General features: G+C 41.1%; 2 protein-coding genes across 14 annotated transcripts in view; both read left to right on the forward strand.

The window, feature by feature from the left end:
- Usp54 (ubiquitin specific peptidase 54) overlaps positions 1–18,977 on the forward strand; it is a 126,870-nt gene extending 107,893 nt beyond the window's left edge. For 2 of the 6 annotated variants that reach the window (XM_087184702.1, XM_087184700.1), the window contains 7 exons: positions 3,066–3,185; positions 4,097–4,295; positions 6,675–7,702; positions 7,904–8,062; positions 11,600–11,739; positions 15,931–16,117; positions 17,698–18,977. In XM_087184702.1, coding sequence (XP_087040828.1) covers positions 3,066–3,185; positions 4,097–4,295; positions 6,675–7,702; positions 7,904–8,062; positions 11,600–11,739; positions 15,931–16,117; positions 17,698–18,200 — 2,336 coding nt within the window. In that variant the 3' untranslated portion in view covers positions 18,201–18,977. Of the gene's footprint in view, positions 1–3,065; positions 3,186–4,096; positions 4,296–6,674; positions 8,063–11,599; positions 11,740–15,930; positions 16,118–17,697 lie in introns of all 6 variants that reach the window. The other 4 variants (XM_087184701.1, XM_087184699.1, XM_087184704.1 and 1 more) reach the window with 3 other exon arrangements.
- Positions 18,978–20,768: 1,791 nt separating this feature from the next.
- Ppp3cb (protein phosphatase 3 catalytic subunit beta) overlaps positions 20,769–25,297 on the forward strand; it is a 52,221-nt gene continuing 47,692 nt past the window's right edge. For 5 of the 8 annotated variants that reach the window (XM_087184707.1, XM_004846278.4, XM_004846280.4 and 2 more), the window contains exon 1: positions 20,769–20,979. In XM_087184707.1, the coding sequence (XP_087040833.1) occupies positions 20,895–20,979 (85 nt within the window). In that variant the 5' untranslated portion in view covers positions 20,769–20,894. Of the gene's footprint in view, positions 20,980–23,309; positions 23,486–25,297 lie in introns of those variants that run through there. The other 3 variants (XM_087184711.1, XM_087184712.1, XM_087184710.1) reach the window with 3 other exon arrangements.

Here is a 25,297-nt window from a genome sequence, read left to right on the forward strand (position 1 = left end):
CCCAGTCTCATGAGAGACTGCATGGTTGCAAGCTCCCCCATCCACCCTATGTTAAGCACCCCTTCCTCTCCCAAACTTGTGCCAAAAACTGTCTTCAAAATATGAATTCAATAAGGCTGAGGTATCTACCTTTACAAGCCTGTGAAACATGAGCTTTTCTTTCTATAAAATGAATTTGTAATTATTCAGAATCCCCAGATATAACGAATTCTGCTAAAGGAGTGAAAGATAGGAGGCAGTGCTGTTTGAGTGGCTGCTTTCTCTTGACCATTTTTCTCTTACCCTTTAAGAAGCTGCCTGCGCTAAGTAGTAGTCCTATTTTGGGACAGCTTTTCTCTAATCTTACTGTCTTTTGATTCAAAACAGTTGTTTTATATTTTTTCCAAAGCATTACATTTGTTTCAAAGTTAGTTTTAAATTTCAAATTCCTTAGCTATCTCTATGCTTGGATAGTCTTCCCCCGCCACCCTTTTTTTTTTTTTTGGTACTGGGGATTGAACTCAGGACCTTGTACTTGTGAGGCAGGCGGCGGAACCACTGAGCTAAATCTCTGGCCCCAATCTTTCCCTTTTTAACCTTAAGCTATGTCACTGTGGTGTCCCAGGTTATGTTACCTCTCAAAGAGGATCTTGCCATCTTGTTCCTTGTCTTTTTTCTCCCTCTGTAAGTTGAGAAGGAATTCCACTATGTTTTATTGTCAGTTCTTCATATGTTTTGGTTCAGCATGTGGAACAGGGAGTACTAAGATTTGGGACAATAGGAATTTAAATCTAAGTTGAAATATTGTTGCACACCTATAATTCCTGTACTAAGGGAAGCGAAGGCAAGAGAATTGCAAGTTGGTTTCCCTACTTATTGAGACCCAACAAAATAAAAAATAAAAAGGGCTTATAGCTTAGTGGTAGAGCATCCCTGCATTCAATCCCCAATATTGCCCCATGTACACATACACACACTAAAATTTAGTGCAGTGATCGATAACTATAGTTTGCCTAGATCTCTGTAAAGTTGAGAACATTTTTTTTTTAAAAAATGGATTTAGTGGCCAGGCGTGGTGGTGTACGCCTGTAATCTCAGCACTCAGGAGGCTGAGGCAGGAGGATTGCTGTATGAGGTCAGCCTGGGCTACATAGTGAGTTCAAGGCCAGCCTGAATTACAGATCGAGACCTCAACCCTCCCCTCCCCAAAGGCTTTAGCCACCACCTCTGGTTATAAAGGTTGTATAAATTCAGTTGATTCTAAATATAATAATGAGAGAACTTTGGGCTTTAAGATGGAGGAAACCACACTTCTAGATATGAGATGGACCCCGAGGGCCAAGTTCTCCAGAACCAACCTGCTATTTTCACTTTCTTTTAATTACATTCTAAAAGCCATAATGAATTAAGAAGTGAAAGTTAGGGATGTGGAAAGTCTTTCTTGCCATGTCCAGCTGGAGGTAAGTGGAAGATGGGGGAGAGAAATGGAGTGACATGACTCAAACGTGATCGTTTTTTTCCCTGTGACCTTGCCAAAGCTCAATGTCAGTCTCAGTTTTAGGTGAATAAATTCATATTATAAGCTTTGAACTTTAATGCTTATGAGCAAGTTGAAGGTAAGGGGATAAACTTGAGGATTCATGTATGGAAATTGCCTGTACTGTGCTTATAGCCTTTTCATCTGGCATTGTACTTGGACTCTTCTGTACCTGCCTTGTCACATATCTGCTTTGAGAGAAGGAAAAACTATGCCTTGTTTACGGTATAGGAAAGTGACTTTTTGAGGGTAGTTTTGGTGAACAAGGCCATAATAAAAGAAAATAATAGGGCCAGGGATTTAGCTTAGTGGTGTCATGCCTGCCTCATAATCACAAGGTCCTGACTGAGTTCAATCCTTGGTACGGGGTGGCGGGGCGGGGGGGGGGGATACTTAGCCAGGTGTGGTCACACACACCTCTAGTCCCAGAACTTGAGAGGCTGAGGCAGGAGGATTGCCACGAGTTCAGGGCCACCCTGTGCTACATAGTTAGTTCAAGGCCAGCCTGGATTGCATAGGGAGACTCTGTCTCAATAAACCCCAAAAAACAACAACAAAAATAAAAAACTAAAAAAACAGTAAATACAATACTTAGCAGTGCTGATGAAGGTTATGTCCATATAACAACAAATGCTGTTCAACTGCTTTGATAGATACATAGTTGTAGGAACTATAGAACACCTGTAGCCCAGAGGTATACTAAATTTCTACTTTAGGGTGATTCCCAGAGCATTGTAAATTAATTGATGTGGGAAAGAAATGGTGTATGACTTTCCACAGAATAGTAAAGCCATCTTTGCTGTAAGACCAGTGGAAGTCTGGGTGTTCTGACACTGGTTGGCACTTGTGGAAAAGCAGTTCAGTTCCAGGCATAAGAATCTACATTGCTAATATAGCCAATACTTTGTTCTTTCCTTGAGGGATTCCCTAAGTGCTCTTGGAGTTGGAATATATGGCTGGCAATGACATGCTTGTCTTTCATGGCATTGGTAAGGCCTGAAGGCAAAAATGGTTGTCTAACTTGTTTCATAGACTTCATAGCAATGAACAGTTGGACTAAGAGAAGAGCAGTGGCTCAACAGCAAGGATCTCTGTGTTCCAAAGGGAAACAGTAATACAAAGGAAAAGTTGGAATTAATTGTTGTATTAGTCAGCTTTCTGTTGCTTTGACAAAATACCTGAAATAAATAATTTAAAAGGAGGAAATGTTTATTTGGGCTCATAGTTTCCTAGGTTTCAGTCCATAGTAACTTGGCCCTGTTGCTTTTGGGCTTATGGTGAAGCAATCTATCATCACAGAAGCTCGTGGTAGATGAAAATTCAACTCATGGCAGCCAAGAAGCAAGGGGTGAGGGTGGCAAGGTCCCAATATACCCTTCAAGGGCATCCCCCCATGACCTTCTTCTAACTCAGCCACCTCCTAAAGTTTTACCTCTCCCAGTAGCCCCACCAGCTGGGGACCATGCCTTCAACACATGAACCTTTGGGGAGCATTTAAGATCCAAATTTTAATAATTATAATCAAAATGAAAAGTACTGGCCCTTTCAGGGAGGAGTGACGGCTTTGAGAGGTCCCTGCAAGAGGCAAATTCAGTGTTTGAAGAGTCGCTGCATCTGGAACAAAAGGGAGACTGTGCTGCAGCTTTGGCTCTTTGTAACGAAGCTATCTGTAAGTAACTCTAACCGCTATGGCTTTGGCAGTTTTGACTAACTTCACAATAGATATTAGTGTTGTCACTCAGATGGCTATAAAAACTTTTATGTCTTTTCACTCATGTTCCCAAGCTAAGGCCCTTTGACTATCTTTTCCCTTTGAATTTCTAAATGTCCCTGGCGTTGTTACCGTGGCCTTGTAGATATTTACTAGAAGAACTTCAGCAGGAGTCCACAGATGAATTCTCCAGCCATGCCTGCCTTCTTATTTATTCTAAGATAAAGTTATACCTCAGATATGAGCTTAGTTTACTCATTGACTAGTAAGTGGGAGTTTATGGTAGGAAAACTGAATAAATTGGCTGTGACTTCCCACTGAAATATTCGATTTTTTTTGTTTCTTCCCTGCCTTCCTGGTATGCAGCACCATAATATTACAGCAAGGGACTAACTGAGGGTTAGAATTGGTATCTGACTGTTAAATGTGACCCACAAGAAGCTGTGCTCTGTAAGGACAGATGCAGGTTTGGATCTTATTTCTGCTATTGGCCATTGGGAAGGGGGAGTTAGGAACAGAGTATGGAGACCAGAGCTGAACAGGTCAGTTGGAAAGGATGACAAGAGTGGCAACCTTTAAGCACTAGTTTATCTTCGTGGTTTGTTTTAGTTAGTTGTTTTTATTTTTATTTACTTATTTATTTTTAATTTAAATTAACCTGTTTCGCCTCCATGGCTTCCATGAATGTTCTGTATAGCCAGAGCTAGCTCTGTGCCCTGGACAGTATATGCATGGTCCATGGCTTGCATTCCTGCTGCGTATTTTGAGTTTTACTGCATATCTTTGCTTGTTTTGGTTCAATTTTGTTCTTTTTATTTTTGTTTTGTATTTTGTGTTCTGTTCCTGCTATATATTTTTTTGCATTTTAGCTAAACTAAGACTTGCCCTGCATGGTGCCAGCTCTAGCACGCACAGCAGAGCCCTAGTCGATAAGAAGTTGCAAATCAGTATTCGAAAAGCACGGAGCCTGCAGGATCGCATGCAGCAGCAGCAGCAATCATCCCAGCAGCCGTCGCAGCCCTCAGCCTGCCTCCCATCACAAGGGGGGGCCCTCCCTCAGCCAACAAGGTAGTGCTTGGGAACCATGTTAGTTTATGGATGCCAGGGGAGGAAATGACCATGGGTGCTCTTGTTGCCTTTGTGACTACAGGGAAGACAGGAGTCTGCTGAAAAGATTTTCTTCTCTCAGGTCAGATATACCGTGTAAAAGCTCAGTGCACTGGTGGTCCTTTCCTTAATAGTTCCTAGAAAAATGCAAAAAGAGTAGCATAACAAATGGACTACTTGTCCAAATTTCCTTGGATGAATTTATCCCTGGACTTGTATAACTATGATTATTATAATGGTACGTATTATGTTCTTAGACGTGGCAATATTGGCTACATTTCATGTTGCAGTAGCAACCATGTGCTTTATTTTGGGATTTTAGTGCTTCCTTCCTTTCTTCATGGAAATAGAGAAGGCAATCTTTCTTGCTCTAATTGTGCGACAGAGAAGAGACAAATGGTTCCCACATCTTAGGCCTTATTTTTTTTTTTTTTCGGTACCGGGGATCGAACTTGGGACCTTGCACTTGCGCAGCAGGTGGTGAAACCACTGAGCTAAATCCCTGGCCCTTAAATTTGGCTTTTACTTAGAATAAATGAATCTAAGTAAAAATTAATTTTGACTGTTAAGGTTGAGTAGTTTTCAAAATATAAAAAAATATAAGTATAAAACCAGGTACTTTCTTTTATTTTTCAGTGATAGAGATTGAACCCAGAGCCTTGCATGTGCTAGGCAAGTAGGCTACTGTTGGGCTATACCTCTATCTTGCAGCTAACATTTTTGAACATTTGCCTAGGACCATGCCTGAGTGAAGCACTTTATATGTTTTATTTTTTTAAGGACTATTATTCACCACAACAGAATGTGGGCTCAGAGAAGATAAGTGTGAAACCTGAGATTTCTTACCTAAAAAATGGTAGAAGTGTAGAATTCAAACCCAGGTATGCTTGATGCCAAAGCACTTGTCTTTGGTCATTGTGTAATACAACCTGTTAGGATTAGATTTCCTATATAAATATATTCTTCATAATGTTATAATGGTAACTAGGTAACAAAGCCTAGCATAGTTCATAGCATATAGGTTGAATGTTTTTATCCAAAGAACTTGGGACTAGAAGGGTTTTAGATTTTAGATTTTTCTGAATATTTCCATAGACTTTACTCTTTTGAAATTTTATTTTTTGAGACAAGGTCTCATTATGTAGTTCAGGCTGGCCTTGAACTCATTATGCAGCCCAGGCTGGCCTCAGACTAGCAGCAATCTGCCTGCCTCAGTCTCCCGAGTGCTGCGATTACAGGTGTGTCCCACCACACTTGGCTGCATAGATTTTATTCTGGTTGAGCATCCATAATCCAAAAAAATCTGAAATGCTCCAAAATCCAAAATTATTTTATCATTATTTCTACACTCAAAAAGTTTTAGATTTTAGAGCATTTAAAATTTTACAATTTCTTATTAGGGAACCAAATTTCACAAATTTTGGAAGGCAAAAATCCTAATATTCAGATTAAGTATGCACAAGTTGAGCATCCCTAATCTGAAAATCCAAAATTTGGAAGGGTGAGGTTTTAAGTGCTTCTAACAATGTGATTTTTTGATTAGAAATATAAAACAATTAGGGGCCAGAGATTTAGCTCAGAGGTTCCAGCGCCTGCCTGGCAAGTGCAAGGTCTGGAGTTCGATCCCCTGTACCATAAAAAAAAAAGAAAGAAATATAAAACAATTAATGAGAAACCAACTAAATACAATTAATCCCTATTCCCACTCCTAAGTCTCAAGAGACCCCTAGTATATTACTTTAAGGAAACATCTCAGTATTACAAGGAAATCTAGATTATGAAAATATTTAAAATAGTTAATTTCTGTGTACACAAATCACGTTGTATTCTGTAATTATTCTCTTGGTTCTCTTCACTGGGCCTACCTCACAGGCCCTAGGTAGGACTTCCCTCCTTGTATAGCATCCTGAATTTTTGTTGTTTGGGATGAATGATTTTCAGGCTTTGCTTACCTTCCATATCATCTGCATGTGGGACTAGCAATTTTTACTTTTTAATTTGCAAGTAGAAGGTGATTGCAATGAGACTATACAGGTAGTGAGGAATATTGCCCAGGACTCTACACAGTATTATTATATGCAACTTTGGAGAGGGCATTTAATGGAAGATTAATACTACATGTTTATCTGGGTGTGAATGAACTATTTGTCTTTTCTTTTTTTACTTTTAAACTATTGACTCTACTTGTGATTATCTTTCCAGTTATTTTCTTCGTTCTCCCTGTGGATAGCTAGAAATGGGAATGGAATGAACAGTTCTTTTTTGAAGTGTTCATGTCAATCAAGGCAACTTTTTTTTTTTTTAAGGCAACTTTTGACTAGTTCTCTCCCTTTGTTTCAGTGAACAGCCTATCCCGCTCCAAGTACTGTTAAGTCAGGACACCCACCTGGAACCCTGCACAGATACAGAGTTTGGGGCCAGTTCTTACTTCCACTCACCTGCTTCCTGCCATGAGTCACACTCATCACTGTTCCCAGAGTCACCTGCTCCATCTGCCCCACAGCACAATTCCCCTAGTAGATCTCCCTTGAAGCTTCTGACTTCAGTTGAGGTGGACAGCATTGACTCCTCTGAATTCCACTGGCAAAGTGTACCTAAAACACCAGGGAAGACTGAGAATTCTCAGTATGATTGTATGCCACTGGATGCCCTAGAGGGTAAGCTGCAAGGTCACAGGGATGACAACAGCTGCAGGAGGTTCCCTCCACAAGAAGGGAGGGGCAGTACTCAAGAACAGTTCCAAGAAAAAAGGGATCCTGCTGACCCATGCCTTACGATGCTTTGGTCACATCAAACAGGAAGACCTATCTCTGAGAGAGGAGATCCACAGAGTCTCGGCTCTAGTCTTTCAAGTTCATCAGCTCAGCCCAGCTTTCCCCTGTGTAGGGCTTGCCACCCCATAATGCCTGCTGCTTCTTTATCTGTGCATCACTCTCCTGATCCTGTGGAGAAAACTAACCAATGCCTCCAAGCCCAAAGCCTTCAAAATTCATTGACTTCAAAAGTGGACAGAGGCAGTGAAGAACTCGACAGGCCAGAGTTTCCCAGCACAAAGGGACTTGTCCACTCTCTGGCAGAACAGTTCCAGAGGATGCAGGGTGTCTCCATGAGGGATGCCACAGATTTCCAGGATAAAAGTTTGCCAAATAGTCTAAGGAAGAACTGTTTCCCTTCTGACTGTCAGCCTCCTCTTCCACAAGGTCAAGAAAAAGGCCACTGTCATTGGGCAAAACAGCAACCATGCCTAGATGGTAGAGACAGACTGCCTTCCTGGGAGGAGCCTGCTGACCATGCTTCTCTTGCCATAGATTCTGAGTTGCCTAATGGTGTAACTTCTAGGGGAGGACAGCCCAGGTTGGCAGAGCCAGGTGTGTACCAAGGAAAGCTGTCCCAAGTGAGAGATGCTAGGCCTAAGGAGCTAGGTAGCAGTATCAACTTGGGGACTTCCTTGCCTTTGGATTCCTGGGTGAATGTCACAAGGCTCTGTGATTCTCAGCTTAAACATGGGGTTCCTGGGCCAGGAGTGAAGTCTTCTCCCCATGATTCCCATATGTGTCTAATCTATCCAGAGAGAAATCATATCCTTTTGCATCCACATTGGAACCAAGATACAGAGCAGGAGACCTCCGAATTAGAGTCTCTCTACCAGGCCAGTCTTCAGGCTTCTCAAACTGGCTGTCCTGGATGGGGGAACCAAGATGTGGCTTGGCATCCACTTAGCCAAACAGGTAAGAATGCAACCAGGGGTTGGGCAGAGTGGAGGACATATAAAACCTGAAAGCAGGAGGACAAGATAAGAGAAGGGGTGGTGTACTGTATAGACAGCATCCCTATCTTGGTAAGGGGGTGTGGAACTTTTGACTTTACTCACATAGCTTTCAGGACAAGGGTTAGACATTTTACAGATTAGAGTGGAGAATGGGGGCAGAATTAACACTTACAGATGAAGTCCTTTCTTCTTAAGAGACCACTAAGTATTTGCATATGGTCCCCCCAATATGCAGTACTAAGGAATGGTTCATAAGTCTTTGAGGGTTAACTCAGCAGGAGATGGGGGAATCTAAGAGGAAGAGTCATCCTTCTATGATTTAGATCCTGAGCTAATCTTAAGGTTTAGCCTGTAGGTCTCTCTTGCAACAGGGATGTCCACACTGAGCCAGATTTCCAGTGTGGCAATTCCAGATCATTCTGAACCAGGAATGTTAAGACCTTCCCTGACCCCTTCAGGAAATCCCAGGTTAGTATGTACAGAACTTTCAAGGTAGTGTACTTGTAGGGCACCTATTACTGCCTTTCCTTGAGATAGTGCAGAAAGAGGGAGGACTGAAACCTACACCTCAAATGCACATTGCAGGGCTGGGGATTTAGCTCAGTGGTTCCAGTGCCTGCCCCAAAAGCACAAGGACCCAAGTTTGATCCCCGGCCCAAAAGAAAAAAAAATGCACATTGCAGATTTAATTCTGGAAATTGAATACATGGACAGTGTTTATAACTCACATTGAAGTACTTACCTCCACAGCTGAACTGTTTTCCTGATTCTGACATTAACTCTAAGGATAAATTTGGACAAGACACTTCATATTCCAGGGTCAAATTTTTCTCTCTAAAATGAGAGAATTAGTTCAATGCTTTAAAAAGAAAAGTAATTTGAACTCTAAAATGATATATATGATCCTGTAAAATTGAACTCAAAGAACTTCAACTAGCTTGTGGCAATTTTTGTAATAGTACAGGCTCCTTGCATGCTGACAACCTGTGTTTAATTACAGTCAAACAAGTGTTTATAGAGTGTCCACTATGTTCTCTGGAGCTTTGCGGGAAGACCACAGAAATAAGAAAATTGATATTAAGATATGTTTCTGTGGATCTGTATCCTAGCAAAGATTTTGTAATAACATTAACTCAGCGTGCTTTAGGTACATGGGACAGGGCAGTATGTGAAAATTACACAGTGAGGAAACCCTGGAGTCTGCTTCAGTGAGCTGTTTGTTTAATACAAGGGAGAAAGAATTCACAAATATTAAATGTTTTAGGAAATATAATAAACACAAAATAATACATTGGAAAACTGAACTAGTAACTGAATGTTAAATGGAATATTTAAAAACAAAGACAAAAACCCATATAATGCCCAAAATAACATTTTTAATTATAGTTATTTTTTTTGGTTTTTTTGAGAGTTTCACTATGTAGTTGAGTCTGGGTTTGAATTCACTGTGTAGCCTCAGCTGACCTCAAACTCATGGTGATCTTCCTGCCTCAGCCTCCTGATTGCTGGTGTTGTTTGTTTTGTTTTGTTTTGTTTTAATCGATAATTTTTATCTTTATTGGTACATTTTAGGTGTACAATATAATGACATTCATCATTGAAGATATGCACCTTTATGTTTTGTTTTGTTTTGAGGTACTAGAAAAATAACTTAAGACCTTTGCACTGAGCTAAATCCCTATCCCAGCCTTTTTTTTTTCCTCCTGGCAGGTAGCAAATTTTTTTTTTTGGTACCGGGGATCAAATTCGGGTCCTTGAGCTTGCACAGCAGACAGCGAAACCACTGAGCTAAATCCCCGGCCCCCATAGCTATTCTTTACTGATTTTTTTAGGCTTACTGTATAACAGTGTAAGCACCAGACAAACTGGCTATTCCAGTAATCTCAATATCACTTCTTTTACATTCTAAGTTAATCAGTTTTCCAAATTAACATTTAAAAATAACTTGTTAACACAGGTACAACCTTTCCTTTTTTTAAACAATAGATGTTATAAATGCTGGATTTTGCTGGCACAGCACTTTCTTAGGGTTAAAGGATGCTTTTCCCACAGGCAGTATGCAGATGGCTCATCTCACAATCTTTAAACTAGCATTCAAAGTTAATCAAGCTGTAAACATTACTGAAAGACCAGGCTTATCAATTATGGAAAGGAGAACAACAACCAACAGTAGCACAAGGCAAAAAAGCCTTGAAGAAAAATCGTTTCTTTGTATTTTTGTTGCATTTTCTGGGACAGGAGAGCCACAATACTGGCTATTTTATCAACACAGCTATTTTGAATTGACAACTGATACCCAAGTTTCATAACCTCAGCTATTAACAATTTCTTAGAAACGGGCTTATGCTACCGCTTTCTTCCCTCCTGCTTTCCAATCATATAGTAACCACTATAAACAGTTCAGTCTTAAGCTGTGACTCACAGGGTACACTGGTAGTTAGGAGCATCCTTCTTTCTTAATCGTCTTTTTCATCTCAAGAGTGTTCTCCAAGTGTATGAATGGTTTAAACACTGTGATAGATGTCTTAAATCACTCTTACACATGCTGCTTCTATACTTGCCTTTGAAAAGACTATAACTTAAAATTCGTGTTAGAAAACTGCTTTTCCCTTGAGACAAGCTTCCACAGCAAAAAGTTGACTTCAACACATGGCTACCCAATGTGGGAGTCCCCCCCGCCAAATCACAGGTGGATATATTATGACACCCGTTTCATAAAAAAAAAAAAATACAAATTGGTTATGGACGTAAATATCAAATGTAGGTCAAGGGCGTTTATATTTTCGGAGTGAAAGGCTTAATTAGTTGGATTTGGAACAGCTCCTTGGGAGTCATATCCAGTTTCGAATAGCAATAGTGGTTGTTTAGAATTTAAGTGATTGAGAGAAGCTGGGGCCATGGGCAATAAAAGAACCTTTCATATGCCATGTATTTCTGAAGAGTTCCTGCTCAGGCATCGGAGGGAACCAGGTGAAATGATAAAGACAACTGTGCTGAAATTGAGAGACTTGAAATTTAATCCTAGATAAACTACTAACTACCTATCAGACCCTGGAACTCATTTTCCTGTTATATGAGGAGGCTTGATATGTGATTACTATGATCTTTTCAATTCTGAGCTAGATTAGAGATAATAGTTACCTTTGTCACCACAGATACTCTAGAAAATCACTATCTTAGACCCAACTCTGAGAGAAGCTGATTATGTTTACAAAAAAGAAATAAGATTAGATGAAGACATTCGGCTGCCTGTTCACAGGGCCACTTTTCTATGCAGTTCTTCAAGGGCAGTGACTGTCACCCTTCTGACCTATAGCAATCTATTCATCTTCTGGAAATTGCACCTGTCTGAGTTCCAAGAGAACATTCTCATTAGATTCAGGGATCCATATTTGTTAGTTAATGGTTGACAGCTCCTGAGTTTGTGCTTCTAGCCCCAGAGTTTAGGGCCCAGGAGAGTGATGGCTTCAACTTACATTTATGTTTTCCTCCTCAGGCTTGGCAGATGGCACAGTGAGGAGATTGCACTCAGTCCCTAGTCTTGATCTCTCAAAGACCCCAACCACAGAAATGGAGCACATTCTCCGTGACATCAGCACAGTGCCTGTGTCACAGGTAGCAGCCTCAAGTGCAAAGGTACTAGATCTGGGTGGTGTGTTAGGGAAGAAAGTGTGCAAAGAAATATGTGGTAGGGTGGGTGGTAAGGCAGAGGCATGGTAATGGGGGCTATCAGAAGAGAACAAGGACTAAAATAAGGCTGCTTTTGAGTGAGAGGATATTGCCACATGGCTACTACCTTTCAAATGTATCTAGTTCAGGTGTTTAACTAGGAAATTTTACCTTATTTTCTTCCATGTCCCGGAGGAGAGACCTATGGGAAAAGTACAGTCTGATGTTATGTGTCCGCCTATGTGCGTCTGTGTGTTTGAAGGCTGCATCTTACTGAGGCCTCAGCAAGGAATATGAGGAGGATGAATAGTACAGTACAGAGAACTTTGGCACTCTCATGCAGTCTCAGGGGCACAACTGTCTCAGAGTGGGAGGAGGCTCCAGTGTCTTCCCACAGTTTTGTAAGCAGCATTAGGGTCCAGAATCAGAGTATCCTCTTTGCTGGGTGAAAATACAATGCAGTTGAAGGAACAGGGAGAAACTGAAGGTTGCAACCTGGGAAAAGCCATGTATATTCAGCAAAAATGAGAACATATGATCATTATTTTATTTACATACACTCAGTTGGAGCCCAGAGAAATGTCTCTTTCCTAGAACAGTTCTCAAAGGGTATATTATAGGGTTCCCTACAGTGAGAAAATTTTTCGGAGCCTTGAGAGAAATCTGAGAAGCAAAAGCTCTTGATAGGGTTAGAACCTGTGGTATTCATCAAAGGAAGAAGGGAACGGCAAGGATATAGCTCAGTGGTGCTGTGCCCGCCTGGCAAGTTCGATCCCCAGTACCAAAACCAAAAAGGGACGAGATAGAGCCAGGCATGATGGTACACATCTGTAATACCAACACTGAGAGGCTGAGGCAGGAGGATCACAAGTTCAACCCCAGCCTGGGCAACTTTAGTGAGATCCTGTCTCAGAAAAAAAAACAAAGGGATGTATGTCAGTGTGAAGGTCTTGGGTTCAATCCCTAGTATCTTTAAGAAGAAAAAAAGCTAGTGTAGTTAGCACATACCTGTAATCACAGCACTTAGGCAGAGGCAGGAAGATCACGAGTTTATGGGTTATCTGTCCTTTTGACAATTTTACACAGTTGCCCAGGATAAGTTGAGTTTTCATTACAATAGAGATCAGCATGCAAAGCACCAGTGCACCAAAGCTTGTCCACTAAGATAGCTCAATAAAAAATATAAAAAACAGGTTTTATTTGTTTTTTTGTTGTACCTAGGAACTCATACATGCTTGGCAAGCACTCTACCACTGAACTACATCCCCAGCCCCTTTAAAAAAGGTTTTAAATACAGTATATGGTACAAAAATAAAAAGGTACAGCTGGGCATGGTGGTATACATAGTCCCAGCACCCTGGGTGGTTGAGGCAACTTGGTGATTGCCAAGTTTAAGACCCACCTGGACAACTTAGCAATTTAGCGAGACTCTGTCTCAAAATACAAATACTAAAAAGGGCTGAAGATGTAGCTCAGTGGAAAGGCCCCAAATTCAGTCCCTAGTGCCAGATAGATAGGAAGAAAGAAAAATTAAAAGGTACAAAAGCATATATAGTGAAAACTGTGGCTTCTGTCTTACCATCCCTTCAGATCCAGTTTCCCTCTCAAGAGTCTCCTCCTCCCAATTTATTTTCCTTAAGTTCCTAAATAATTTAGCAGCCTGCTATTCTTTTTGGGACAGGTAATCTTTTCTGCCCAACATTTGTTCTCACACACACTGAATGCATTTAATGTAAAATGTGATTTTTCCTAAGAGAGTTGGCTTCCTTCTGACTTCTTTAGAATTCATTTATTCATTGATTCATTCTTTTAAACAAATGCTTATTGAGCTTATGTTCTTGGTATTGTGCCAGGTGCTGGGAATACTATAGTGAGATAGTTATAGTCTCTGCTTTTATGGAGCTTACGGTCTATTATGGGGGACAGATAAATAAGCAGTTTTATAATATGATAAGGATTTGTTGCTATGGGAATATAATAGAAGCAGTATCTAGACTAGGCTTGAGGTATCAGGGAAGCCTTCCTAGAGGAAGCAAAAAGAATATAGCAGGCAAAAGGTCCTTCAGCAAATATTAACTGACTTCACAGAGGTTCATCTGGTTTAGTGGCATTACAGAGTCTGGTGATGGGAGATGTTGGAGAGTCTTGACAAGTGAGATGAGAAAGAATATAAATACCAGTCAAATCACGGACCACAAAGAGCCCTATATGTTACAATAAGGAGCTTGGAAGGATAGAGAGAAGCAAACATATTGGAGAGCCAATTAGGAAATAAACATAAATGACACTTGATGTCTGCCTGCCTGGGTGTGGGGAAGGAGAATCAAGGATAATATGCAAATTTTGGGGGTTGTTAATGATATATTTGAAGGAAGAAATATGTTCAATTTCAGATGTATTATGCTTGAGTGGAGAGTTGGTAAGCCTTTGTATGTGAGACACATGACTTAGAAATTGAGATTTGAGAATCCATGCCACTGAAGAGAAAAAAAGAATTGCAAAGAGAAAAAAATGCCAGCACATATCCTTGAAGAACCCTAAAAAGGGACTCTGAAAGAGAGACAGCTTGGGCCAGGGATTTAGCTCAGTGGTGCTGCCACCTGCCTCACAAGCCCAAGGTCCTGAGTTTGATGCCTGGTACCAAAAAAAAAAAAAAAAAAAGACAGCTTGAGGAGAAAATAGGAAAGTGTATAATATTCCCTTAGAAATTTCTTTCTTGAAGCACTCTTCCCCTGATAGGTGTTATGAGCATACACTGATGAGATAACACAAATTCTGCCTCTGAATAGCTTGTAGTCTATCAAAGGAAATTAAATATATTGGCATATGGATTGTTTTAGTTAATGTATTATTTACCAAATGCTTGCATTGTTCCAGGTGCTGGGGATCCTGAAGTGAAAAGAAAGGTATTCTACTAGGAGAGAAAGACAATAAACAAATGATTTAACATCAGAAATCATATGTGTGATAAAGGCAAATAAAATAAGTCAAAGGATAAGGATTAAAGTATGGGTTGGGATGTAGCTCAGTGGTAGAATGCTTCCCTAGCATGTGTGAAAACTTGGGTTCAACACCACTCCTACCAAAAGAAAAAGTAACAATAGCTTTCTTTGGTGCTATTTTTGACAGGGTAGTGAGGGATATCAGCTCTAAGAAAGTAACATTTGACCAGAGACTTCAGTGATATGAAGGTTTGGGCCATGGGAAAATATTCCTGGTAATAGGGACAATAAATGTTCAGGCCTTGAGGTAGGGGTGAGTTGATGTGTTCGATGAACATTAAGATTGTAAAAGATAATGGAATGGTTGGAGTTAAAGTGAGAAAGATCAGCAGTGCTCTATCACATAGGACTTTCTAGATTACAGTAATCAGGTAATGGATATGAGATAGGAAGATCACATTGAAATCTGTTGCTTTGGTGTAGCTGAACTTAAATCGGAAGTTCATAGGTAGAAATAGGAGTACTTGGCATAATGGAACTATTAGTGGCATTGCCCTTGACTTCTGATTTTCCATTGTTTGGATTGAATGACTTAGAATGTGGTACCAGGAGGACAAGTTTGGAAGAATATTCATTTAATTTTGGATGTATTCATATTTCAAATGTTAATGGAGACATTTCTTATTTTTTACCGTAAGTTAATAAGTAATAAGGTATAGAATACATAAGACAAGCATCTGTGAATGTAAACTTGACAGGCAAAGAAGGAAGCTGTCCTGAAATATAGTGGCAGGTTAGCAGATGGAATTGAGTGTTTCATTCTACATTTCAGCAGGTATATTTCAGTTCCCACTTACAGTAAATACAGATTTTTCTCAGCCTTTAATTCATTCACTCTCTCTCTCTCTCTCAATTTTTACAATTTCTATTTTAATCTTCCTGATTTTATTGTTAGCATTAAAAGTGTGCTAAAGACCTGAATGGTAGTTTTAAGAAGGTGAAGGATATGATAAAAACTGGTGCAGGGAAATGGATTTGAAGTTTGAGTTTCTTAGAAGGGCTGACAGGGAGAGTAAATAGGGTTTCTGTCTAGAACAAGGCATGTTTGTACTTAAATTCCCTCCATTTCCCCTGCTTGTCTCACTGTGTTTACCCAACCACATCCTGTGGTGTGTAAATCCTCATTTTTGTGTTTTTTGTCTTGTCTCATTATAAGGATTCATCAAACATGAGGAAAAAGCCCTTGGAAACCAGGAACCGTTATTCCAGCTCCTCTTCCCTCCCTGTCATCCATGATCCTTCTGTGTTTCTCCTTGATTCCCAACTCTACCTTCCCCAACCACAGTTCCTGTCCCCAGATGTCCTGATGCCCAGCCTGGCAGGGGAGCCTTATAGAACCCAAGGTAACTCCTCTCAGTAATATTATATGTTAGAATGTGTTTCCAGGGAACTCTTAAGGGTCAAATTAGTATAGGGGGGTGGGGTGTCCTGAAATGGAGTGGTGTAAGGGTATAAATTACTGTTTTAAGATTGAGCATTGATCTCTGTGAATTGTGACTGAATTATCTTTTAGGCATCATGTTTTTTTAGGTCAGAATCTAAACTAGCACCCCTAGAATCTGGCTACTTATGAAAATGAACTATTTTAGTCATTATATAATAACCTTTTAAGTGACCAAGGGGAGTTAATACCCAGTGTTTGTGATTCCCCCAAAGCAGAAGTGTCATCTCTGTTACTAATTCCTCTCCTATTGCTGTGTAATGAGTCTCAGCTGAGGGATGGTGTAAGAGAATAAAGAGTGAAGGGGAGCCTGGAAAGACCCTGCACCTGGAGTACCCATGCCATGTGTACAAACCCAGGTGATCCTGGGGAAGGTGGGCAGCATCATTCTTGCTTTCACTGACCCTCTACAGTAAGGGATTCTTCTTTTCCTTCTTATGGGCTCAGTCTCTGATTAAGGCAGTGGTTCCCAACAGGAAAGAGGAGGTCTGCTAGCACCTAATGGGTAGAGGCCTGGGATGTTACTAATCATACAATACACAGGACAGTCTCTCCTCATCTCCAACAAAGAATTATTAGCCAACAATATCAATAATGCCAATGTTGAATAAATATATAGAAAAGGCATTCTACATTGTGTATGTGGGAAGAGTGGTATGAACAAAAGCAGAGATCTCAGAGATTGAGCAGGAATGTAAGCATAGGCAGCCCTACTAAAGGTACCACTGTGTTAAGAAAAGCTAAGTGAGACTCCCCCACCACCACCACTGGGCATCATAAGCGAGACTTTAGAGTAGTTGCTCAAGAATTAGTCATTGCAGGGCTGGGGATTTAGCTCAGTGGTTTTGCCACCTGCTGTGCAAGCGCAAGGACCTGAGTTCAATCCCCAGTACAAAAAAAAAAAAAAAAAAGAATTAGTCATTGTACACCACCTGCCTCACAGGCACAAGGTCCTGAGTTCAATCCCTGGTACAAAAAAAAAAAGAGAGAGAATTAGTCATTGCAAGGGCAGTATATCTGCTATATTCAGAGGCTATTTGTGCGTGTGTGTGTGTGTTTGTGTGTGTTTATGTTGGAGGAATTATAGTGGAACAAGGTAGGTATAACAACATTCAGGAGACTGTTTCATTTGCCCAAGTTGGAGATAAGAGACTTGTTTTTGATGTATATTAAGAATTAAATGCACAAGCGCAAGGACCCGAGTTCAATCCCCAGTACCAAAAAAGAATTAAAGGGATGGGGATTTAGCTCAGTGGTTCCTCCGATTGCCTCACAAGCGCAAGGTCCCGAGTTTGATTCCCAGTATCCCCCCCACCCCCAAAAAAGAAAATAAAATCAAAAGCAAAATTAGGTGCTGTGTTTTCCTTGTATGTGTGCTTGTATGGGAGTAAAGAGTTGGGTGGAACAGCCAGGAATGATTCACTAAGAAGGAGAATTATTTTATGAAGATACTCAATCTCTGGGTTTCTTTTCTGTCCTCAGGAACTTCCAGGAATGTCCAGCAGTTTCTGGCTATGTGTGACAGGAGTGAAACTTCCCAAGCGGTCCAGTACACAGGAAGGACTTTGACCTATCGGAGTCTCCCCCATCGTTCCAGAACTGATGCTTCCTTGGGACCTTGGTCAGAGACCAACCAGCACATTAGGGCCAGACTCCTAAGTACCACAGGGTACAAGCCTCAGCTAACCCACACTGCCACACTACCAGAGAGAAGCCAGGGCTTTCAAGTTCCTCATGCTCAGTCCTGGGGAGATCTTTTCCATTCACCCTCCTACCCTTCCATTGTTCACCCTGTGTCCCCACCATCCAGCAGTCTTCGTTTATCCCCGAGGAGGTCAGCTTGGAATTCAGCTCCTGTTCCAGTCTCACGAACACCTGGTCCTCGAAGAGTAGATATTCCCCCAGATGATGATTGGAGGCAAAGCAGTTTTGCCTCCCAATCTGGACTCAGGAGGACAGGGGAGAGGGGTTTCTGTCTGTTCTAGCAGATGCCTCAGAACAGAGCAGAACAAGGCTAGAGTCCTGCAGCACAGCAGCTGAGTCCTGCTCACCCTTTTCCTGTGCTATTTTTTTCTCTAGAAAACTACTGTGGCAAAGTTGGTACCCTGCATCCCTGTCATGGTTATGAGAATTGGCAGTTTCTCCTAGCAGTGCCAGGAATGTCAAAAGAGACCTGGCTCTTTTTTCCTCTTTGGGAGGAAATAATATTTAAAATTCCAACTTAGATTCCCCTAGCAAAAGGAAGCAGCTGCTATTTAGGGCTTTATTTAAGCCACTTTAAAGTTCAATCCATCACATTACTCTGAAAACTAGCCATTCCTTAGTGTCATAATGTCATCATTTTATTCTCAGATACTCTTCTGCCCCCACCTCCACCTGAACCTTCATCCTCTGGTTCCTACTACATTCCCAAGTTCTACTCTTTGTTTTATCCACCTATTCCTATTGCTTGACTATCTTCCTCATCCTTGGAGGGTCCTAACCACATCATCTAAGGGAAGCCCACCTGCTGAGGTATTATATATGGTCAGTCAGTCTTTCCCCATGTCCTAAACCTGGTGTGTGGAGCTGCCAACATAACATCCACCATTCTGAAGAGATGGAGTCAGGAACCATAACAAACCCTTTTTCCTCAGCAGCAGAGCCATTACTGCCACTTGCTCAGTCGCCATTATAAACCCTCAGTCAGCTGATCTATTTTAGGGCCACACATACTGTTTTTGTAAAGTATTTTTCATTAATAAATCTATAAGATAGTTCTATTTAATGAAATTTGTTGTCATTTTTCCCTTCTGTACACTCTTGCTCTTACATATTGGGGTGGGGAAGCCTAAAGATAGGTAGATAGATTATCTGATTGATAAGCTTTTGACTGAGTGAAAGTGAGGAGCAATAGTGGAGTTGAAGGATATACACTTAAGGTGGGATCCCTTAAATAGAGTGCCTTTCTTTGTTATTACTGTTGCTAGCATGTTTCTTATCCTTTTCCTGCCAGAGTAACCCAATACATTACATACTTACTCCCTCCATTCCTGAGGGAGATTCTCTGGGCATTCAAAGTCCTATTACAAATACACTGCTGGTCCAGGTACTCCTAGTACCTTCTTCTACCTTACACGTTTGTGATGTGCCTCATATTCCTTCCTTACTCTTTCCATGGCCCTCTTTCTCTGGGGAGTTACAGCACTTCAATACCAGAAAGATCCATCTTTACTCCTACTTCACTCTAAGTCTCTTCTCTTTAAAAGATATTTTGTGATGGGGCCGGAGATTTAGCTCAGTGGTTCTGCCACCTACCTCGCAAGCGCAAGGTCCCGAGTTCGGTCCCCGGTACCAAAAAAAAAAAAAAAAGATTATTTTGTGAGCTTACTTTGCAAAGAATGTCCATTGAGCTTTTCTTCCTTTTTTTTTAACCCCAGTTCTCAAGATCATTGAGATTGACACAAAGAAGATCCTGAGACCTTTATTCTATTGCTTGCCTAATTATCACCATCCATTATGAACAGATTGTGAGCACATTTTACTGAATGGGAGGACGTGCAGGAGTTTCACAGTCCATCCCACTTGGATCCTACACCATCAAAATACAAAGATCGTAGTATATGCTGGTCCCTGTCCACAAATCAACACATCTGGTGTCATGCACACACACATCAATTTTTTTTTTTTTTGGTATGGGGGATCGAACTCACGACCTTGCGCTTGCGAGGCAGGCGTGGTACCAATGAGATAAATTCCCAGCCCTGTCTAGTAATTACGGTTGAATCAAATCAGTTCTTTTTCCTCTATTCCCTTCCAGAATATCAGTCACCTTCGTCTCTACAAAGTTTCCATAGGTCACCTGGGCCCAGATTCTGTGTATGTGCAGAAACAAGGAACTAATTTCCAATTCCTTTTTTAGCTCTCTGCCTTCCAAATCTGTTTTCTCAGTGAATCAAAAGCGAGGTTATGGCCTTCTCAGAAGAATTGTGCAGATTATTTGAATATCTGTTGGTGTTAATTTCCTCACTGCTCCTTCCTTTTTTTTTTTTTTTTACTGGGGATCAAACTCAGGACCTCGTACTTTCGAGGCAGGCGGCCCCTCTCCTTAGCAATTTGATTCTTAACCCTTGGAGACTAGACTGCTATAAGCTACATTCTTATTCTGTGCCTTCAAACTCTTGACAATTCCAGGCTCTAAACACAGGGGTATGAATTCTATTTCAAACTTTTGGATGACCATGTATATCTGCTGTAGAACCTACAATGCCTCTATTCTCTTGTACCCTGTCAACTCTTTTGTAATCAAACCTGACAGTTGTTATACATCTATTAGTAGGAGGTTCTGAGGTTTGATCCGGACTCTCCATTTTACAAGGAGCCTATGGCCTTCCTTGCACTCATTTACCACAGCAACTTTAGCTACCGGCCGCCCTCTACTCATCCTCGTTTCTGCATGCAAAGAATTTTAACCTGATCCCTTGGCTTCGCGCTGCTTCTCTCCTACCCTCAGTAATTTTGCCCAAGTCCCTAGAGCCTGTCCCGCCTCCGCCCCCGCGCGCGCGGTGCATGCCGGTCTTAGCCCCTCTGAAGGAAAGGGTCCGCCATGTTCCCCGGCGGCGCCGCCGCTTGGCTCTGGTAGCCGCCGCCCCCGCCCCCAACCCCGCCCGGCCCAGGCCTAGCGGAGCCCCGGGCCCAGCATGGCCGCCCCGGAGCCGGCCCGGGCTGCACCGCCCCCTCCCCCGCCCCCGCCGCCCCCTCCTGGGGCTGACCGCGTCGTCAAAGGTGAGAGGTAGCCGAAGCCCCGGGGGCCTGGCTTGAGGCGCTGTGTTTGAGGGCGGGCGGGAGCCCGTCCCCTCAGGAGCGGGCCCGACTGGGCGAGCGAGTGACTGGCTGCCTCCCTTGGGGAGTGGCCCCTGGGCGGGCCCCTGTTGGGCTGGGCTGAGTCGGTGGCTCTGTGGTCTCCCGCTTGCCTCCAGGCCGGGGCGGGGGTTTGCTCTCGGGGTTTCCTAGCTCGGGGGTCGGGGCTGCTCGCCGCAGTAAGCCCCTTTCTCTTTCTACTCGGCCTGTCAAAGCGGCTTTGGGGCGGTGATTAGCTCTCTTCCCCGCGACAGCGGCGCTTCTGGCTAGCCGGGGCTGACCTAGGGGCTCAGAGACCTTCAGCCACATGGGGCTGGGTGACGAGCAGTCAGGAATCACCTGGGCTCTGGCCCACGCCCGCTCCCCGGTGACAGCCGTCCGCCCCGTCGGTGCCTGCTTAGCCCCAGCCGCAGGGGTTCGTGCTCGGCCCTCAGGTGCCACCCCGCACGGATACAGGGGCGCCATATGGCTTTGGACAAAGGGTAAAGGCAGGATTTGGGGGCCTAGGTTGTACGTGCAGAGTAGGTGGGAAAGAAGAATAAAAGGGGGAAAAACAAAGACTCGTGGATAGGAAGAAATATTAGAAACCCTCGACACTGTTTTGTCAAAGGGGTTACTCTTCCCATATAAACATACTCCCACACGCTCTCTAGAAGAAAAAGTTAAATGTTTCTGAGCCAGGGCAGAATTTATAGAGGAGTATCCACAGTACGTCAGTGGTTTTATTTAAAATAGAGGAATTGAGGTTAATCGAGAGTTGCTTAATATTCGTAGTTCCTGGCGACAACTTATCAACTTGAAGATTAAAAACAATTTGAAATTTTTCTTTACCATGTATCGATAAGTTGAAATCGTTGTAGTTTTTTTTTTTTACTTCACGTTTTTTAAAATAGATATTCCTTTTATTTATTACTCTTTCATTCAGCTTCACAAATGTACTGGCACAGTGTGTGAGCACTTAGCTCAGTTTTGAAATATGACCCCGTGATTCCATTAAAATATTTAAAATTAAGAAAACCTTTTTCCTTAATGTGTTTTTCTTTTTCAAGTTAAGATTTTCAATCTGAGCCTCAAAAAATAGACACTGATTTGTATGTAGGCTTATGTGGATTTTCAAAGTTAGTTTAGTGTATTCCATTGAACTAGGCATTGGAATGAGTTAAATAGTTACAGACAACTTGTTCTGAGAAATCTTTAAAAAAAAGGAAGAAAGTTCAGGCATTCATTCTGTCAAGAAATCTCAAAAGAGTTTTATGGATGTGGGAACAGGGGACATTGGCTGCCGCCTCATTTTATACTATATCGTGTGTGTGTTTGTGCGTGCGTGTGTGTGTGTGTGTGTGTGTGTGTGTATTTCCCTGGGCACTTTTCATCAGACTGTTAGAAAAGATAACCAGTCACATTCTTGAACAATAAATTTATGCTGTTTTGAACAATGAATTTCTGTTATCCTTGTGCTTATGAATCTTCTTGTTCCTTGTCATATGTACGGTAATGTTTTTCCTACACTTTTTTTTCCCCTACATTGTTTTAATGCAGTAAAAATGAGATTCCAGGCATAAGGCAGATTCCTCAGGGGTGAGATATGAGTCCAATAAGCAGTCATATTTATAGTTTATTTGTATGAAAAGCCATTTGTTTTAGGTGAATGGGAAAGGAGCTTGTTAGTATAGAAAATTATAGTTAGGTAAAATACGTGTATCAGTATGTTTATCAGTAAACCCTCTTCATGGAGACAACTTTCATTTCATTATGGAATTTATTAACCAGTTAGAATTTTTGATAGCACTTGTTTAGAGACAGAATGTAACAGATTAGTTTGCACTGCCCATTGAAGTCTTGTCTTTAGCGTTTTAATCAGTTACTTGGAAATCTTCCTTTCATACAGTCCCAAAATTCCACTTTTAAATTTCATTTCCAGGCCTCTTTTTTGCCTTTTACATTCAGTTATACCATAACACTACATTTGGTGATGTTTCTGAAAACTAATGATCACTGCACTTGTTCAGTTTGAGCTTGTTTAAATGCAGATTTAAGTCCCAGTTGTGCTAGTTTTGCATGTGTACCATTTCATAGTAATATAATGAAAACAATAATTGATATTAAATATAAATAGTCTTTTACTCCCTGAAACTCTGTTCTATTGTCTCTAAACTTTATGTTCTGTATCCTAGTGAGAAAACCTGTATTTTATGGTTATGTTTCATTTTATTTTTTGCTATTGTTGTTTTTTATCTTATTATTTCTTTTGGCAGTGTTGGAAATCAAACTCAGGGCCTCAGGGACGCTTGACAAGCACCCAACCACTGAGCTATATCCTGAGCCCTTATTGTTGTTTTTTCAAGAGTGCTTCTCACTACCGGTATGTAGTCCAGATTGGCCTTGAACTTGGAATCATCTTGCCTCAGCCTTCCCAGTGCTGGAATTACAGGTGTGCATGATGATGCCCAGCTGGTCATATAAGTTTTAATTTTATTTATTTAGGGTTTTTTGAGACAGAGTCTCACTTTGTAGTTGAGGCTGACCTTGTACTGACTGTGTAGTCCAGGCTGGCCTGTAACTCATGGTAATCTTCCTGCCTCAGTCTTCTCAGTGCTGGAATTACAAATGTATGCCACCACACTGAGCTTTAAAGAGGTACAGATCTTTCTGGGTTTAGTACTAGATGCCTGAAATTCACTTCTTATGAAGTTTGGATGATTCAAATCCTGTGGTTGATTTAGGTATAAATGTGATAAGCTTGTGACTAGCATTATTAATGGCAATTGCATGTCACTGATTATGGGTGATTAGGTTTCCTGGTTAGTTAAATTTGGTTCTGAGCCTAGTCCAGTTGCTGGCTTAGGTCAGATTCTTTCTGTTTGAGACCAGGGATTTAGCTCAGTGGTTCCATGGCCTGCCTCGCAAGCACAAGGTCCCAAGTTCGATCCCGGGTACCAAAAAAAAATTATTTCTGTTTGAAAATTGATAAAAGCGCAAATGAGTTAGGTAAAATAGTACAAGCCATTTTAATTATATCCTATTAAGCATTGTTGTTCTTTAGCTAAGTTGCAAATAAGAAATGGAAACAAACTAGGAAAAAACATTTAACTGTATAAGTATGTTTGCTTTACTGCCCATTAGCAAAGTTGGTGTGGTAACTAAAACACAAAACGAATTTCTATATATTGCTTTTTCTCCTCCCCTCAAAGTTTACTTGACCTGAATTGTTCAGTGTACATTTTCCTTTATAGATTAGGTCCCAGATTTGTAAAGCTGGATTGTCCTTGAAATTACCAATTCTGTTAGTCATAATACAAAAATTCATCTTTATTATTTAGAGAGCATTGTCTATATTGTGTGTATGTTCATTTAGTACCTACAATGTGACAATTTTCTTTTACATTCAACATTTTCCCTTTATTTCTTAGGTTTTATTAGCTGTAAATTACCACACTTTCAGATTGAACTAAGTCCTTGAAGTGTTTATGTTTTGTTTTAGGCTGAATGTATTTCTTTTTTCTTTTTTTTTTTTTTTTGGTACTGGGGATCGAACTCAGGTCCTTAGCTTGTGAGGCAGGTGGTGGAACCACTGAGCTAAATCCCCGGCCCATAGGCTGAATGTATTTCTAATGGGCAGCCTTATAATTTATTTAGGCTGTATTGCCAGCTGTCCTGCTTCTAAATCTGAGATCATTTGGCTACCGTTTCCAGTACCTTAGCTTTATTAGAATTTCTTAATTTTGTTATATATTTTCAGATGACCCACATAGGTCTTAGGGTCATTAAGCTACTTCAGTGTTTCTTATTAGTTGTATTTCATATTTCAAAGCAGCTTGCTCTCTAATTTTTGTGTATAAAGCCTATTTTGTAGACTTATCTGTGTAAAAAGATAACTCTTAAAAAAGATTTTTCTTTTTCTTTCCACCCCCATTAAACTGTTAACCATACTAAAATAAATCTTCAGTACCATGTGTCCAAGAGAAAGCAAAGGAACAGAGAATATAATGTGTGTGTTTAAGAGAGAAGGAGAAAGAACACTATGGTAACAAATTATCTTAGAAGGAAAATGCCAAGTAGGAAATACAGATGCTCAGTAGAGAGGCAAAAGCTTCAAGTTCCAGAGCTACTGAATAAATTGGCAAGAATTGTAAGGAAAAGTTTGGTGAAAAGAACTTTGGTTTATTAAATGAAGTGTGTTTTAGTGCCAATCACATGACTTCATTCCACCATACAAAGAAATGAAATAAGCTGATGCTAATTT

Source organism: Heterocephalus glaber, unplaced genomic scaffold (genome assembly GCF_053883595.1).
Source record: "Heterocephalus glaber isolate CG9 unplaced genomic scaffold, H.glaber_assembly_v1.0 deba00001497, whole genome shotgun sequence".
NCBI lineage: Eukaryota > Metazoa > Chordata > Mammalia > Rodentia > Bathyergidae > Heterocephalus > Heterocephalus glaber.